This window comes from Acomys russatus, chromosome 5 (genome assembly GCF_903995435.1).
Source record: "Acomys russatus chromosome 5, mAcoRus1.1, whole genome shotgun sequence".
NCBI lineage: Eukaryota > Metazoa > Chordata > Mammalia > Rodentia > Muridae > Acomys > Acomys russatus.
The window spans coordinates 2,492,264-2,510,267 of NC_067141.1; the positions used below are offsets into that span (position 1 = coordinate 2,492,264).

General features: G+C 46.8%; 1 protein-coding gene across 1 annotated transcript in view; it reads right to left on the minus strand.

Annotated features, from left to right (window-relative positions):
- Positions 1–18,004, minus strand: part of Cog7 (component of oligomeric golgi complex 7) — a 59,813-nt gene that overhangs the window by 21,526 nt on the left and 20,283 nt on the right. The window contains 4 exon segments of the mRNA XM_051145165.1: positions 1,172–1,288; positions 7,134–7,288; positions 8,397–8,524; positions 11,915–12,113. Of these exon segments, the coding sequence (XP_051001122.1) occupies positions 1,172–1,288; positions 7,134–7,288; positions 8,397–8,524; positions 11,915–12,113 (599 nt within the window).

Genomic DNA, 18,004 nt, shown 5'->3' on the forward strand with positions numbered 1-18,004 from the left:
ACCAGGTCACATTATAGATGATTGTGAGCCACCATGTGGTTTCTAGGAATTGAACTCAGGACCTTTGGAAGGAGAACCAGTGTGCTGAACCTCTGAGCCATCTCTCTCCAGCCCCACAATTCTTTTAAGTGCTATGATGGTAAGTGGTATCTGTGGGTCAGAGACTTTTCAGCTGAACATGCCAGGGCCAAGATTTTCTCAAGACCTTCCTGACAATATTCCCCAGGCAATGGGACATCTACCTGGTGGCCCAAAAACCACACGAGCTCCTCAGTGTAGCTGCTGACAACATGCGAGGGCCAGCTCAATGCTGCCCCTCAACTCCTGCAGGGTCCTTCCCAAGACATTCCACGTGATGAAACACCGTGGTTCTTAGACCCAACACAGGACAGACCAGCTCAGCTGTCCTCTACCAAATATAGCTGCACATGTTAGTTTTGGGGACAAAATCCAAAACACCCCACAGGTTAGAGAAAGGGGATCTCACACCAAATGTGAAAGAGTTTTTCATTAAAGAAGAAAAGGAATTTGAAAAGAAATTTTTACATTTTTTCACAGGAACTGGAGAGATGGTTCAGTGATTAAGAGCCCTTGCTGCTCTTGCAAAGGACAAATGTTTAGTTCCCAGTACCTATATGGTGGCTAACAACCATCTTAACTGTGGTTCCAGTGGATCTGATGCCCTCTTCTGTCCTCCTCTGGTACTGCATGCACATGGTGCTCAGATAAAACATACAGAAAAAAAATTCATACAGAAACATACAGAAAATAAAACATACAGAAAAAATATTTTACATGCTATAGGAATATTTTGGCACTTTGTTGTTGGCATATGGTTGGTTTTTTTTTAACTGGCTGCTTAAATTTAGGTACTGGCTTTAAAAAAGGCACTGAGCCAGGATCACACACACCTTTGATCCCAGCAGGTGTGGGATCAGGAGGCAGTGGCAGGCCTATCGCTGTGATCTAGGCCAGTGGGGTCTACATAGCAAGTTCCAGGACAGCCACAACTATTAAAAGAGACCCTGTCTCAAAACAAACAGACAAAGGCACTGAAAGAGAAAAAAAGGAACAACTCATCATAAATACACACATTTCACAGACCATTTTACGGCCATGTTGGCAAACCTGCTGCATTTGGTGCATGCTTACACTGAAGCATCCATGTTACCTGACAGAGTTCTGAAAAGCAGTCCAATCTTCCTGGAAAAGGGAGTTGGGAGGAATATCGTCCAGCTTGCATTTCTTTCTGATCGACTGGAGAGCGTTGGTGAAATGAGACACGTACCTAAGGGGGAGGAGAAAGTGACAGCTCTAAGAACAGCTGGAATCCCAGAGGTCCAAAGCACGACCTTGTAAATGTCCTTAAAGGCTTCTGTCATGGTGTGAGAACACTTAGGAACCTCCTGCTACACAAAAACTTCCAGGCCATTTAATACAAGACAGGGGGGCTTCAGGGGGTGTTCTGGATAAGGAGGGACAGGTGGTCACAAACAGGATCCACTAGCCAACCAGGTACGAGATGCTAAATAACCCCTCATCCTGGCACATGAACTTCTTCAGAAACAGGCCACATGGGCCAACTGTAATGCAGTCACTGACATCCAGGGTACTTTTGCGAGCACATCTTCCAATCTAGCTATGGCAGGAAGACTGAAGCTCAGCAGTGGGAAGGGCACCCAGGAGTACCGTCGGCGGAGACCCTCAGAGGCCGCGCTGATGGCGCTCACTGCACACACTGCTTCTCTCAGCACACTTGTGCACTGTAACTGAACGGCTTACTTAGTGTTGGCTGACTCGGTGTGTGAAGCTGTATTGCTGGTGTGACTGTCAGCTCTGTAGAACAGGGTCTGTGCTCTGTAGCTCTTTACTACAGCTCCAGCAGCCAGCAATGGTCCAGGCAGAAGGAAATCCTGGTACCAACTCCCAGTTGAGTGACACACATACATTACAACTCTGGGTGTGTGCCTCGGTGTCTTTAGACCTCAGTTTTCTCATCTCTAAACTGGATTTAATGATGTCTTCTGCATCCTCTTACAAATAAAATAGTGTAAAATCTCTGGAAAGTATGAGATGAAAGCTCCAGGTGAGACATATTTTTAAAGATATAAATTTCGTTCCTATGTCCTCAAGAAGATGAAGATGAAGACAAAGTGGGGCTGTGTCCTCTGGAAGACAGGAATCCTATGTCTGTGCATCACAAAGAGTCTAACCTCCCTCCCTCCCTAAATCATCAGCGCTAAGAGAACAGAGCAGAATGTGGTACCCGGGGCCTGAAAAGGGAGCTGTGTAGCAAAAAGAAAGGCCTTTCATTTACTTTGCAGTGGAAGAGCTGACCCAGACATTGCACAACCACTCAATTCCCTTTACAAAGACCTCCCAGGCTTTAGCTGAGAAACCACAATTCCACAGAGAACAGAGGACTCAAGAGAAAACTGACAATAAAAGTTAGGAGACATAACTGTCTCTATTGTGAGAAATTAAACAACTGTCAGCAGCCAGGAACTATGACAAATGTGCCACAAGCAGGCTACAGCTTCCATGACAGAGCTCCTGGGATGCTGTGCAGCCAGGAAATCTCACTGTCTTTCAGTCCATAATTCAAACCACAAGTATAAGTTGTGTGTGTATGGGTGCGTGTGAGTGCGTGTGTGCGTGTGTCTGTGTGTGTGTGTGTGTGTAGATAGGTAGGTAGGTAGATAGATAGATAGATAAGATAGACACATAGGTAGATGATAGATACATAGACAGACAGACAGACACTAGATAGAAAGAATATTACCCGCTTTAATTCACTTTCACCATAGACAGCTTCAGGTGACCACCACAAGAAAGTTAGTCTGTTAGGATGTCAATTATAATCCTTTCCTTAATATTCACTGTTTCAGTCCAGTTTACTCAAAGCAAAGACACCGAAACACAGAAAGGAGCAGTGACCAGCACACAAGCCGGCTCCTGGGTGCCAGGACCAGGCTGAGCCCAGGTTGATCCAACTCCGAGACCTGTGCTGCCGCAGCTGTGCAGCCATTTTTCTATTGCCTCCTTATGGGCTACCTTAGTGTGCAGGGCCAGAGCTCAAGTCAGGCTACTTACTCTGCCCCATCCTCCCTACCCTGTCCAAGCCCTCCTCTCCCCTGAGAGTGGGAGCTCACCCACTTGAACCTTGATAAAATTAACTTCAATTCCGTTTATAAACTTGCAATATTAGTAATATCCAAATTCTAGAGACAGTGATCTCATTGCCCCATTATACTTTTATATGGTAAGTTTTAATGGAAGTATAAATTATTTTGGAATCATAAAAACAACAGAAGAAAAGAAAATCTGATCAGTGCTCAGAGGGGTAAGGGCTAAAGGAAGAAAATGCCCTAAAAGCTCATGACCTCATTTTCATGGTAGAGGAGTGACAGATAATATTTTTTAAAGTTGATAAAACCTTTTGCATTTGCCAAGAGTTAGAAAACCAAACCCAAAGTGTTCCAATATGCTACTTTTGTGGGACTGAAAGCTAATGGGGGCATAATTTTACATTTTATACAAAATATATATATATATATATAACCCTCTGACCTTTGAGACTTTACCAGGGCTGCCCAGGGCAGGGCTGGTGCCACAGCCAAGAACACTGGAACACTGGGCTCAATATATATATATTTTATATATATATATGGAAAACTATTTCCAAAAGCATTATTTCTATTATCTTACAGAATATATTTTAGATCTTAAAAAAAAAAAAAAAAAAAAAGCTTTCCTTGGCTGGTGCCTTAGTTTGAGCGGGAGCCCCTACCCAGATCTAGCCAACGGTCAGAACATTCTCCACAGTTGAGTGGAGAGTGGGATATGACTTTCTCACGTACTCTGGTGCCTCACATTTGACCATGTCCCCTGGAGGGGGAGACCTGGTGGCACTCAGAGGAAGGACAGCAGGTTGCCAAGAAGAGACTTGATACCCTATGAGCATATACAGGGGGAGGTATTCCCCCTCACGAACAGTCATAGGGGAGGGGAATAAGGGGAAAATGGGAGGGAGGGAAGAATGGGAGGATACAAGGGATGGGATAACCATTGAAATGTAACAAGAATAAATTAATAAAAAAAAATAGAAAAAAAAAGCTTTCCATCCATAAAATCCTGATGGTGGCGAGACAAATAAGAGGTTTTTTTAAAGAAGAGGCAATGTGGGAGGCACAAGGGAACTTGACTCAGTGATTAAAAACACTGGCTGCGCTGGCAGAGGCCTGAGTTCAGTTCCCAGCACCCTCGTGGCAGCTCACCACCATCTATAACTGCAGTTCCGGGGGATCCAGTGCTGCCTTCTCACCTCCACGGATACCAGATAAGCACATGGTTCGCAAGTAGAAATGCAGGCAAAAAAAAATTCATACATACAAAATAAATCTAAAAGATAAAAATAAGTCAGTGGCTGGGAGCAGTGGTGCACACCTGCAATCCCAGCACTCGGGGAGGCAGAGGTGAGTTGAGGCCAGTCTGGTCTACAAAGCAAGTCTAGGGCAGCCAAGGCTGTACAAAGAAACCCTGTCTCGAGAAAATGAAAAACTAAAAAATAGAAAAAAGAAAAGTAAGTGAACACTGCACTCACTGCTAGTGCTTCTCTCGTTCCAGAAGCACACCTGGGCTCCTCTGGGCAAACCTCTGACCCTTGAGGCCTTACCAGGGCTGCCCAGGGCAGAGTTGGTGGCCACAGCCAAGAACACTGGGCTCACAAGGGCCAGCCTGGTATTTCTGGAATGACAAGAGCTCCCTAATATCCTAAGCAAAACAGCATTCAGTTCAGTGAAGGAATCTGGAGATGCAGGGCGGCCTCATGGAGAAACGAATTACCACGGGGAGGCCCTTGGAGGACACAGCAATGTACCTGTGGCTCATCGACTTCACAGCTGGTGAGATGGTTGATTACTTTGCTCCCCACACCCCCAAGTAAGTGCGCACAGCACCTTCAGCACTGTGAAAGCTCTCCAGTGGGGATGAAACTTCCCAGTAGGAACCAGCTTGGTTCCTCCATGTCCTGTGATTCAAATATGTGGTGTTTTCAGAAGCAGGATGCTACTATCGAGCTCTAAGCGGTAACCAGGGGCAACAACACAGATGTGGATTGTGTGGAGACGTCCATGGGACTCCACTGACCAATAACTCAAAAAGATGCAATCCATATTTACCAGTTATTGTGGTTTCTTGTTTTTTGGTTGCATATGGTGTCTAGAGCAAGGTATGCCCCCTAGCTACATAAATGTCATGGGAGCAAACTTCCTAAGTGGATTTGAGACCTGATCCACAAGACGATGCTCGTGTACTACCTTGTAGTGTCACCATCGGCAAAAACCTGTGGTTGGCTAGGTCACAGGCCAATTAAATGGACAGTGAACTGTCCTCTAAATGATCATCTATACCCACAGGTCAGTGCATCTCTCAATCCTCATCAGAGAAGCTTCTTTTTCCTGCAGAGGCAGGTTAGTAGAGAGATGCATAATCAGTCATTGTGTTTAGAATAAGAGACTGTGAGATGCTCAGCTCTAAATGAAACAGCTACCATCACCCCACACCTAAGACCCAGGAAGCATCAGGGAAGATGAGATGAGAAGACTGGAAGAGGCAGAGGTAGTGGACATCTGCAGAGGAACAGTATGTGCTAGACACACACGAACTCAGAGAAGCTGTCTGTGACTACGTGCATGACACCTGCACAAGATCAAGTCTGACAAAATCCGAACACAGCTGCGGGAGGGGCCTTGAAGTTCTACTTCTAGCTGAGGAGCTGCTGGCAACTGATGGCTGCTGGGGGAAGAAGAGTCAGTTGTCTTCAGAGGTGCAGCTCCCAAGAAGAGGCTACTCATGTGCCAGTAAATGGCCCAACACGCATGCGTACACTGGCAGAACACGCATGCACATGCTAGCAGTACTAAGTAGACCCTGGATATAAAAAGAAAGCACACATGAAGATGCGAAGGAAAGTGGTGCCAGAGAGGGACGGAATTAAGGACACAGAAACAGGGGGCAGATCTGATCAAAAGTCAATACATAAAAACTGGAGTATGCCTGCTCCCAAGGACCTCATGCCTCCCTTACACGGGTCAGAGGACTCAGCCTAATAATTCTTTCTTATTCTTCTGTCAAAATGTGATTAAACTTTCCCTTTTTTCTCTTTTTCTTTCATATATATGTATATATTGGTTTGGTGGTTTGGTTTGGTTTGGTTTGGTGTTTGGTGTTTGGTTTTTTTTCCTTGGCTTTTTTCCAGACAGGGTAGCCCTAGCTGTCCTGGAACTCACTTTGTAGACCAGGATGGCCTCGAACTCAGAGATCCACCTGCCTCTGCCTCCCAAGTGCTAGGATTAAAGGCATATACCACCATACCCAGCTTTCTTTTTCTTTCTTTCAGTAACAAGTTTTTGGTTTTACTTTTGGGGTACTGGGTACTTAACCCAAGTATGCAAATCACACTCTACCTCGGAGGATACCCCAACGCCTTTGGTTACTTCATCTTCCCTAGGTTCTCCCAGGTAACCAGGAACCTGTTCTGGTTTTCTCGATAAACTTGTCTGTTTGGGGCAATTCAGACAGATGGATGGCGTTTTATAAGTAGCTTCTTTCACCTATAGGGCACTTAGATCACTTTTTAATTTTACTTGAAAATTTTTATTTGTGTGTGTGTGTGTATATGTGTGTGTGTATGTGTGTGTGTGCGCGCGCATGCACGTGTGCGCGTGCTTTTGGAGACAGGGTCTCTCTCCATAGTCCTGACTGGCCTCAAACTATGCAGATCTGATTGGCCTCAAACTCACAGATATCTGCCTGCCTCTACCTCTGTCTCTGTGCTAGGATTAAAAGCGTGTGACCCTACACCTGGCTCACCTGACATTTTAAAGTATGTATTTAGTCATAGCCCAATGGATGAACATGTTGATAACTTCCAGTGCTCCACCTATGCAAATGATGCTCAAGTGAGCATCCTTAAGAATATCCTCTCGGGATCAGGTACAGGCTTCTTCCAAGGGTCACAGCAACAGGAACACAGAACACACTCTTAAGTGGAATAGACAGGATCCTCCAATGTGGCCGGCCCTGCCCCTCATCCGCCTCCCCCCCCACCCCCCCAGCACCCTCAGCCTTACTTGGCAAAGAGGGATTTCAGGGCTGTCAGCAGTCCACAGGTCCCCAGGCCATTGGTGAATCTGGCACATCTGTCAACAGCTGCAGATGCCAGGCCAAAGAGCTTGTGCACAGAGTGGCTCAGCTCCTGAACGCAGTCGATCACTTCCCCGTGCTCCTGGGCAGTAGATATAGACAAGCAAGAGCCTCATCAGACTCGAGAACGCTGGCATAGACAGCATTAACACCAGAACGCACCATGGGGAAAGTGGCAGCTAAACCATCTTAGAAACCAAACACACACACACACAGAGAAATTAACTCCTGGCAGAAAAACATAACCAATGTTTTGTTCATTTGAATGCTTGGCCCATAGGAAGTCCCACTATTTTGGAGGTGTGGCCTTATTGGAGGAAGCATGTCACTGTGGGGACAGGCTTTGAGGTTTCATATGCTCAAGCTATACAGACAGGTTGCTTCTGCTGCCTGTGGATCAAGATGTAGAATTTTCAGCTCCTTCTCCAGCACCCTGTCTGCCTGCACGCTCCCATGCTTCCTGTATGATGATAATGGACTAACCTCTGAAACTGTAAGCCAGCCCCATCTAAATATTCTCCTTTATAAGAGCTGCTGTGGTCACGGTGTCTTCACAGCAACAAAACCCTAGCTAAGACTGGCATCCTTGTAGTCTTCGTTTCTTTGCTCTCTTTCTGTGATTAGTAAAATGGTACTTCTCTTGCTAGCACTACAGCTAGGATAAGGTTCCCCGATTGGACACTCAAAGGAGGGCAACAGAGGGGAAATACCTGCTGCAGGACAAGAACAGAACTGAGGCAGAGCAGACTTCCTAGGTCCCTGGAGGTGGCAGGCCTCAACTGCTGCTCATAGCAGCTCACCTCAAAACACTGTCTGACAGTGAGATGGCCTTGACCCCTTGGCGCCCACATAGGGTACCTGCTCCAAAACCCTTAACATAAAAGACCAACATAAGACAACATTGCTACGTTGAAGAGACAAATTTAAGTCTCTTTGATTTGTTTTGCTTTCTTTTAACTAGTGATTTGAAACGAAGATGGAAGCACATTGGTAGCTTCATTTTCTATTTGGACTGCAAGAGTGCCTGAGGCATTTAAAGCCAGCCAGCCTACCTTCTTCCTTTCCTTCTCTCTTCCCTTTTATGTACACTTGATCCCACCCCAAACCTCCGCTATACACAGCCAAGAGCCTAGCACACAGAATGCTTGGTGAGCCGCTGGTAGCCGCACTGCATTGCTGTCAGACATTACCAGAGGCACAGCGCTGATCTGTATGAGAAGGTTGTTCTCCTCCATGTCACCGTACTTTAACTGGTAGGGTTTATATGGGCCATACACAGCATCCACCAGCTCCACCACTTTCACCATATTGTGGTCCTCTGTAGGGAACAAGTTAAAATAACAATAGATAAATAATATGAAACTGGCTGCTGGAAAAATAGGAAAGAGGTACTCTACTGGAACACCCCCTGATCGCCCACATTGCATTGATCTGCTTTTCTCAGTCACAGAAGCCTCTGTGATCCCCAGAGCAAAAATCTGAGCTGAGTATTGTTCCCAGTGGCATACAAACACCATGCCCCGAGGGCTCGCACACCCCTTGCAGTGAGACGCCAGACTCAGGTGAAAACTCCTGGGCCGGAGAGTAGTGATGCACGCCCATAGTGTCAGGTGGAGGTGACAGGAGGAGGCATTCCAGGGCGTCCTCTGCTATACAGGGAGTTGGAGGCCAGCCTGGGCTATGTATGAGATTTGTCTCAAAAAAGTAAACCAGGGGCTGGAGAGACAGTTCAGCAGATAAAAGCAGTTCTGCTCTTTCAAAGGGCCTGAGTTCGGTCTTCAACACCCAAATGAGGCAACTCACAGTCACCTTTAACTCAAGCTCCAAATAGACCTGATTATTCTGGCCTCCGTGGGCATCTGTATTCTCGTGCACATAACCACACACACATGCATACTTTAAAAAACAAAAACAAACAAACAGCACTTATCAGGGTCAGTGAAATGGCTCACAGCAAGAAAAGGAATTTGCTGCCAAGCCTAATGAACTGAATTTGACTCCTGGGATCCACATGGTAGGAGAAAATCGGCTCCCCCAATTGTTCTTTGACCTCTACATGTATGCCATGGCACACACATGCTCATATGTATATGTGCTAAATAAACAAAAGTGAAAAATATAATAAAATAAAAACCACACTTTGATAGGGTCAAGAAGTGACTATAGGGGGCTGGAGAAATGGCTCAGATGTTTAGGGCACTGGCTGTTCTTCCAAAGGGCCTGAGTTCAATTCCCAGCTACCACATGGTGACTGGGAATTGTCCTCTTCTGGTGTGCAGGCCTACATGCAGACAGAACACTGTATACATAAATCTGTATAAATAAATAAATCTTTAAAAAAAAAAAGTGATTATAGAGAAGAGGCTCTGGAGGAGACCTCATCTGCAGTGTTCCTGAAAAGGGCTCTGCATAGGGCTGGGGAAAAGTGCATGTCCACGTGTAAAAGGATGAAATCAGATGCACGTCAGTTGCCCTGCATAAAAATTAAATCGAAGAGGATTGAAGATCTCAATTTGAAATCTGAAACACTGAAACTGCTGGAAGAAAACATATGCAGTTTAGGAAAGGACTTTCTGAAAAGGACTCCATTTGCCTAGGAATTAAGGGCAAAAGTGCCAAGTGTGACCTCATAAAACTAAAAGTTTCTGCACAGCTAATGGATAATCAATCAAGCAAAGAAGAAATCCACAAAATGGGGGAGAATCTTTGCCAACTATATATCTGACAAGAGTAATATTTAGAATATAAAAATTTCAAAAAGCAAAGAGTTAATAAAACATGCTGGGATTGGTGCACATCTGTAATCCCAGCTCTTAGGAGGCAGAGGTAGGCAGTGAGTTTCAGGACAGCCTGGTCTACATAGAAGTTGGGAGCTCTACATAGTGAGTCCAGGACAGCCAAGCTAGACAGAGAAACGCTGTCTCAAAAAAAAAAAAAAAAAAAAAGCAAACAAAAGTATGTATCATTCTTAGCAATTATGGTTATGGACATGCGAATTTAAATAACTTTGAGCTTTCATTTCACCCCAGCCAGAATAGCTAAGATCAACCAAGATCAACCAAACAACCAGCCACAAATGCTGGCAAAAATGTAGAGAAAGGGGCGCCTTCATTGTCTGCTAGTGGGACTGCAAATTGATGCAGCCACTCTAGAAGTCAGTATGGAGAGGCCTCAAAACACTAGAAGTGAGTCCACTCTATGACTGGGATATACCACTCCTGGGCACACAGCCAAAGGACTTGACATTCTACTTGCTCTTCCTTTGGAAGAGTAGCCAGTGCTCTTAACCACCAGGCCGTATCTCCAGCCCTTGTACTGTTCCTCAAGACAGGGTTTCTTTGTGTAGCCCGACTGTCCTGGAACTCACTCCACAGATCAGGCTAACACAGAGATCCTCCTGTTTCTGCCTCTGGAGTACTGAGATTAAAGGCATGCACCACCACACCTATTTTTCCAAACCTCTTTTTTTTTTTTTTTTGGCTTAAAACAATACAAAGAACAGTTTGAAGGCCTCATTTGAAATTACTAGGAATCTAAGCTTTCTTGCTGAGTTTGGAGGGTGTTTCTCAAGTCTTTAAGAAACTCCATCCGTAGCTGGGAAGTGGTGGTGCACGCCTTTAATCCCAGCACTTGGGAGGCAGAGACAGGTGGATCACTGTGAGTTCGAGGCCAGCCTGGTCTACCAAGTAGGTCCGGGACAGCCGAGGCTACACAGAGAAACCCTGTCTCGAAAAAAAAAAAAACAAAACAGCAAAAAAAGAAACTCCACCCGTGCGGAGGAGTGCAACCTGCTCCCTGCCCTACCTTGGCCAGCCTGCTCCAGCATGGTGCCCAGTCTAAGTATTCTATAGGCACTTGGGCCAGGGCATCACAGTCCTTGGGAAACCACCCACATGACTGTGCGTCTCCCACAAGACTTAAGCAGAGAGTGTGCCACAACACCTGTGAATCATCAGGCTCACCAAAAATAAACACACTCCCTGGAATGTACAGGCAATTAAACACAATGTAATTAAAGAGAATAACTATTAAATAAACCAAGTCTGTGACACACAGCAGCCACATGGCAGAATGAGGCCTTCCTGAAGCAATTTCCTGATTTGACAGCAGCAGGATGCGTCACGTCTATGTTACTTAAAAGTTTATGGTGCTTTTCCTACGGTGGAAAACAGCTGGAAAGCTTGGCATCTACACCCTATGCACCCTAGTGGGATAAGCTGTGCTCTGCTCACAGCCGGCGCCAGGAATGCCCACCTTCCCCACAGTCACTTCAGGCCTGTCATGGCTCCTGTGCAGCTGCTGCTGCCCTTCAAAGCCCTCCTCGCTAGCCTATGTGTTCTCCTAAACTTACTGTTTAGGTTGAACTGTCCGAGGCTTGGACTTAAAAGGCAGAGGAGCCTCCCACTGAAACTCCGCCAGCTCACCGGCACTCACGGCTCCCTGCTTCACACTGAGCTTCTTACACGCTCAGGCATAGCAGAAGTGTCTGTCACTGCCTTGGACTCTGCGAAGCTCCTGATCAACACTGGGCCAGGAGAGCACCCTGAAGCCCCACTCCATGCTGGCATTGTTTTCATGGGAAAGCTTTCCCTATGGGTGAAGAACACTGACCCCTTTCCTTTCCACACAGGTACCTGAAACAGTAAACACACCCAAGCCCCCAAAGCAAGGAAAGACCAGCCAGAGAGCAGGAAGTAGGAATGCTTACGGAGGTGGGGGAGCAGTGCCATCTCCAGCCCCTTGGCAAAGTGGGCGGTGGTGTCGTAAAACTCCAGCAGTCTGGCGAGCTCCAGTTCAGGCCCTGCTCTCTCCACGCCTGCACTGAGGCACATGGGCAGGGAGGGCACCAAGGCCCCCAGGGTCTGAATCAGCAGCACTGTCACCACCTCATGGGGGTTCTTGAAGACCTGCAGCGGGAGAGAGGCATTTTCATCAGTCCACTGGAGCACACAAGAGGAGCCTTCCGAATAAGCGAGTCCACCATCTCCTGATGGTTCCAAGGTGGACCCTAGGACTGCTAAAAATGGGCCAGTCGGAAACCTTAAGTTTCCCTCACTGGCCAAACTAGACAAGGACAAAATAGAAAGTGACAGGAGCTGCTATTTGGTCAGAAAACCAGGCCTAACCCTGGCCTACATGCCTATTCACTAAAGCTTACCAAATGCCTGGTACAGTACTGAGATGGTCATCAGCGAGGACTCAGGTGACAGAGGGGAGACTGGAAGGATGAGCAGGGCAAAACACAAAGAAAGAGCAACACTGGCTATAGCTGGAGGGCCTGAGCCGCTCTTCTTCCCTGAGCAGGTCTGGGGCCCACATGCAATCTCTAAGGAACGACAGAGACCGTGGACCTGGACAGTTTAGGTGGCTCACGTCTCCAGTGGTCTTTTCTCACTCTCTATTCCTTAGGGCTCTTGAGAAAATTTGAATAGTGTACCAAGTCCACTTAGGAAGTATTCTCATCATCCTGTGCTGATTAACCCAAATAGGTGCAAACATGAGATGAGATATAAGAACTAGCCTTAGAAAAGCTAAAGGCCAAAAAAGATACAAATGGAAAACTATATAGTCAATAAAAGTAAAACTTTATTCAAAGTTAACTTAATAGAAAAGAAACTAAAACAGAGCACAAGCAAACCCACAGGACACAGCAAAAACAGATGGAGGAGGAGGATTCACAGCTACGCACGCACACAATAAAAATCTCACCTCAAAGGCCTAACTGCACGCATTAAAGAACTCTGGGGGTAGGAGCAGCTTGGTGGGACGGCTCTTGTCTATCAACCATGCATGGCTCTAGTCCCCAGCACCACACAGAACTGCCTGGACTTCCAGCACTCAGGAAATAGAGGCAAGCAAATCAGAAGTTCAAAGCCACCCTTAGCTACACAGAAAAGCAAGCCCAGCCTGAGCTACATGGACTCGGCCACAAAAACCAAGAACCAGAACTAGAAAAAGAGGAAACTAAAAGTAAGAAAGAGATTCCTGAGGTTTGAAAGAGGAGATAAAGAGAAAACTGATACAAAGAATCAACAGCAGAAGCTGGGTTTTTGCAGAGCACTCTAAAATTGATACACCATACCCAAACTAAAGACATAGGACAGAGGACTCAAGTTACTAGGCTCAGACATGCAAGTAGGAACCCTAGCACTGAGTCTATAAAAACAGGAAGGAAGCAGAGCTCCAAAGGGACAACCATGAACAACTATACACCCGTAGCCTGAACCCGTGCATGCAGTGCTGGAGCCACTATCTACCAAAACTGGCCCCAGGGGAGAACGAAACTCCAAAGAGACCTGAAGTTGGCCAGGACCATGAATCAGCGGTCACACAGGCCCAGACAGCTGATGTGCCGCTCATGCCTGCAATCGCAGTATAGGAGTAGAGGCAGGAAGGGCAGGAGTTCAGGGATAGCCTAGAATACACGAGACCCGGTCTCAACAAAACAAAACAAACAGGTCCAAATAAAGATCAGAAGTGATGGCAGTTCATCTGTAATCTCTACAAAACATCAAAGAATTTACACCAATCCTCCCAAGACACTAAGAACACTGAAGGAGCATCTCATAGTCTGAACTGTGTCTCCCTAAAATCCCACACTAAAGTCTGAGCCACTGAATAACTTAAATTTGACCCTTTATGGAGACAGCCCTTTGAAGAAATAGTGAAGGTACAATGGTACCATAGGGGCAGGATCTGATTCTATTTGCTAGGTGTGTTCTCTTAAGAAGACATCAGGATTGGGCCGGGCCAGAGGGAGATTCAGAGGGAAGACACACTTCCACAGGTCAAGAAGAGAAGACTCCAGCCCTGAGCACAACTTGACCTTGAACTTCTAGCATAAAGAAGTTTGGAACTACTACTGTTGTTTAAACTGGATAGTAAAACTACCCAGTCTAGGGAAAGGAGAGGTAGCTCAGCAGTTAAGGCATAGGTCGCTCTTCCAGAGGACCCAGGTCAATTCCCAGCACACACAGCAGTTGAGAGCCCTCTGAAACTCCAGTGTCAGAGGATCCGACATCTTCTTCTGGCTTCTGCAGGCACTGCATGCACATGGGTTATATACAAATACACATAGAGACAAAATGTTCATACACAGAAAATAAAAATAAAATCTCAAAAAAAATTAAACTATCCAGTCTAAGGGATTTTGCTATGGCATCAACCAGTGGACTAACATGGAATATGTCCTAGCCCATTCTGTCCAGCCAGCATTGTGACAACAGCACTGACAGGAGACAAGAAAAGAATGCTGAGCCCAGGGTCTGGAGAGATGGCTCAGAGGTTAAGAGCACTGGTTGCTCTCCCAGAGGTCCTGAGTTCAATTCCCAGCAACCACATGGTGGCTCATAACTATCTATAACGAGATCTGGTGCCCTCTACTGATGTGCAGGCATACATGTAGTTAGAATACAGTATACATAATAAATATACAATTGGAAAAAAAATGCCAGAGCTGGAGAGATGGCTCAGCGGTTAAAAGCACTGGCTGCTCTGAGTTCAATTCCCAGCACCCACATGGCAGCTCACAACTGTCTGTAATTCCAGTTCCAGAGGATCCAACATCCTCTCACAGACATACATCCAGGCAAAACATTAATGCAAATAAAAGAAATTCTTTATTAGAAAAAGAAAGAAAAAAAGAATGCCAAGGCCGTTTAACAGGGAGAGCGGCATCCTGACAATGTGTGGTTTTCACAAACAGGGTGAGCATCCTCCTGTGAGAAGACAGAGGGGAGGAAGAGGAAAATAAATTACAAGTCAACTCAGAGTGAATCAAAGACCACTGGCAACTGGTCATAAGGTAGTACATACATAGTATATATGATCCAAAATACGCTCTCTTTTTTCTGAACACTCTAAGAATTTACAAGGCTTCATAAATCCTGTTCTAGACTCCGGTTAGAGCCGCCCAGCTAGAGTCTCAGAGAAGTAGAAGGAGAAGAACACAGGGCAATAGATAATAAATGGCTGCATGGTGATCCCACTCCACCTTGCATGGCCTGAGTGCGCCTTCCAACCATCTGCCTTCCTAATCACTCTCACTTAGAACTTAAAAGCTCCCAGGCTAGCAACAGGGCTCAGTGGGTGCAGGCACTCATCTTGACAGCTTCATGACCCAAGGTCCATCCCTAAGGCCACATAAAGAGAGACTCCACAAAGTACACAAAAATAAATACATATTTCAAAGCATTACAAACTGAAACTCCTTCTGTCCAGCTGACCCAAGACCCCTCCCGTCCCTACCTCGGTCAGTAATCCCCCCACTACCCTGGATGGAGTCTCCCTTCTGGCTTTCCTTTCTTCCAGTTACAATCATTGCTTTGGCTGCCCTTAGAACAGATGCTAACAACTGCTCATCCTTTTTGAGCTTTTCTTTTTCTTTCCAGGCTGGTCTGAAACTCACTGTATGGGAATTTCCTGCCTCGCCTCCCAAAGTCTAGGGTTGTAGGCATAAGCCGCCCTGCCCAGCTCCTCCTGTCTGCTATCACCACTCCGCTCTACCCGGCAGTGATGCTTACCTTTCTCAAATATCTTATCATGAATTCACTGTCCACATCACTACTAAACTCATTAATCTTAGGTGTTACTTTAAATTTTTACTTAAGGAACTGTGGCATTATCTTCCATTGCAAAGTTTCTATTCAGGTCTTGGACCCATTTTTTTTTAAACTATGCAGTTACTACAGTTTTCTATCTATTCCAAATAGTCCTTTACCATGTTTTATAGACATCTTCCTCTGAGGCTCTGTGTTGACAAAGCATGATCTATCCATGCTGTTGTTGCTCTGTGCCTGTCTGTGTTGTGGTTACTGCTTCCATGACTAGGGAATCAGCCTCAATTCTGAAACCATGCTTGAACTTTCATTGCTTTGTGGCAAATGGCCAGAGAACCCCTTTGTCCAGTCACTCCAAGGAAAGAGAAAACTGAGCAAAAGGGACCCAGTATGTGTAGTTGAAGCATGTATTTACAGAATGCCACCAGAGGTCCAGGAAATGACTTTGTGTATAGACTTCACTGGAATAAAGCCATTTCCCGGAGCCAGGTGTGGTGGTGCACGTCTTTAATCCCAGCACTCGAGAGGCAGAGATAGGCAGATCTCTGTGAGTTCAAGGCCAGCCTGGTCTACAGCAAGTCCAGGAGAGCCAGGACTACAAGAGAAACCTTGTCTCAAAAAACCAAAAAAAAAAAAAAAAAAAAAAAAAGAAGAAGAGGAGGAGGAGGAAGAGGAGGAGCCCAGTGGGGATAAACGCTAAGCAAGCAGACTTAGGAGCGAGGGCTACAGAGTCAGCCTGACTAGTCCATGGTGAGACCTTGTGATCTGCCCCTCGCTATGCACCAAAACTTACTAGGATGGACCACAGAAGCAAGGTGAAAGCTAATACAGTTCCAGAAGACGCCAATAAGAATGCCTTTGCAACCTCGGGGCTGGTGATAGTGCTTTAGGATATGGAAAACAATACCCATGAAAGAAAGAAAAGTGATAAGCTTGGCTTCATCAAAATCAGAACTTGTGGGGGCTGGAAAGGTAGCTAAGTGGTTCAGAGCACATGCTGCTCTTCCAGAAGACCCAAGTTCAGTTCCCAGCACCCATGTTAACTGCCTCTCAGTTCCGCTCCAAGAGCTCTGACACCCTCTGGTTTCCTCAAGCACCTACCCACAGTGGCAGACACTCACACACACACACACACACACACACACACACACACACACACACACACACACACACACACAAATAAAATGAATTTTAAAAAATCAAAACCTCTACCCCAGCAAGATGGCCCAGTGGGAAAGGGCACCTGCCACCAAGCCTGACAACCTTAGTTCAATCCCTGAGATCCACCTGGTAAAAGAGAGAACTGACTCCCACAAGTTGCACAATGGTATGTGTAGCTGCCCCCGCCCAAATTTAATTGATAAACAGACAGATATAGATATAGATAGATAGATAGGTAGGTAGAATGGAATCGGGACTTCTGCTCAGAGCTGGGGTGCAGACTGGTGGCAGCACACTTGGCTGGCGTGTGTGAGCTGGGGTGCAGACCGGTGGCAGCACACTTGGCTGGCATGTGTGAGCTGGGGTGCAGACTGGTGGCAGCACACTTGGCTGGCGTGTGTGAGCTGGGGTGCAGACCGGTGGCAGCACACTTGGCTGGCGTGTGTGAGCTGGGGTGCAGACCGGTGGCAGCACACTTGGCTGGCGTGTGTGAGCTGGGGTGCAGACCGGTGGCAGCACACTTGGCTGGCGTGTGTGAGCTGGGGTGCAGACCGGTGGCAGCACACTTGGCTGGCGTGTGTGAGCTGGGGTGCAGACCGGTGGCAGCACACTTGGGTGGCATGTGTGAGCTGGTGTGCAGACAGGTGGCAGCACACTTGGGTGGCATGTGTGAGCTGGGGTGTAGACAGGTGGCAGCACACTTGGCTGGCGTGTGTGAGCTGGTGTGCAGACAGGTGGCAGCATACTTGGTGGCGTGTGTGAGCTGGGGTGCAGACCAGTGGCAGCGCACTTGGCTCGCGTGTGTGAGCTGGGGTGCAGACCGGTGGCAGCACACTTGGCTGGCGTGTGTGAGCTGGGGTGCAGACCGGTGGTAGCACACTTGGGTGGCGTGTGTGAGCTGGGGTGCAGACCGGTGGCAGCACACTTGGCTGGCATGTGTGAGCTGGGGTGCAGACCGGTGGCAGCATACTTGGGTGGCGTGTGTGAGCTGGGGTGCAGACCGGTGGCAGCACACTTGGCTGGCGTGTGTGAGCTGGGGTGCAGACCGGTGGCAGCACACTTGGCTGGCGTGTGTGAGC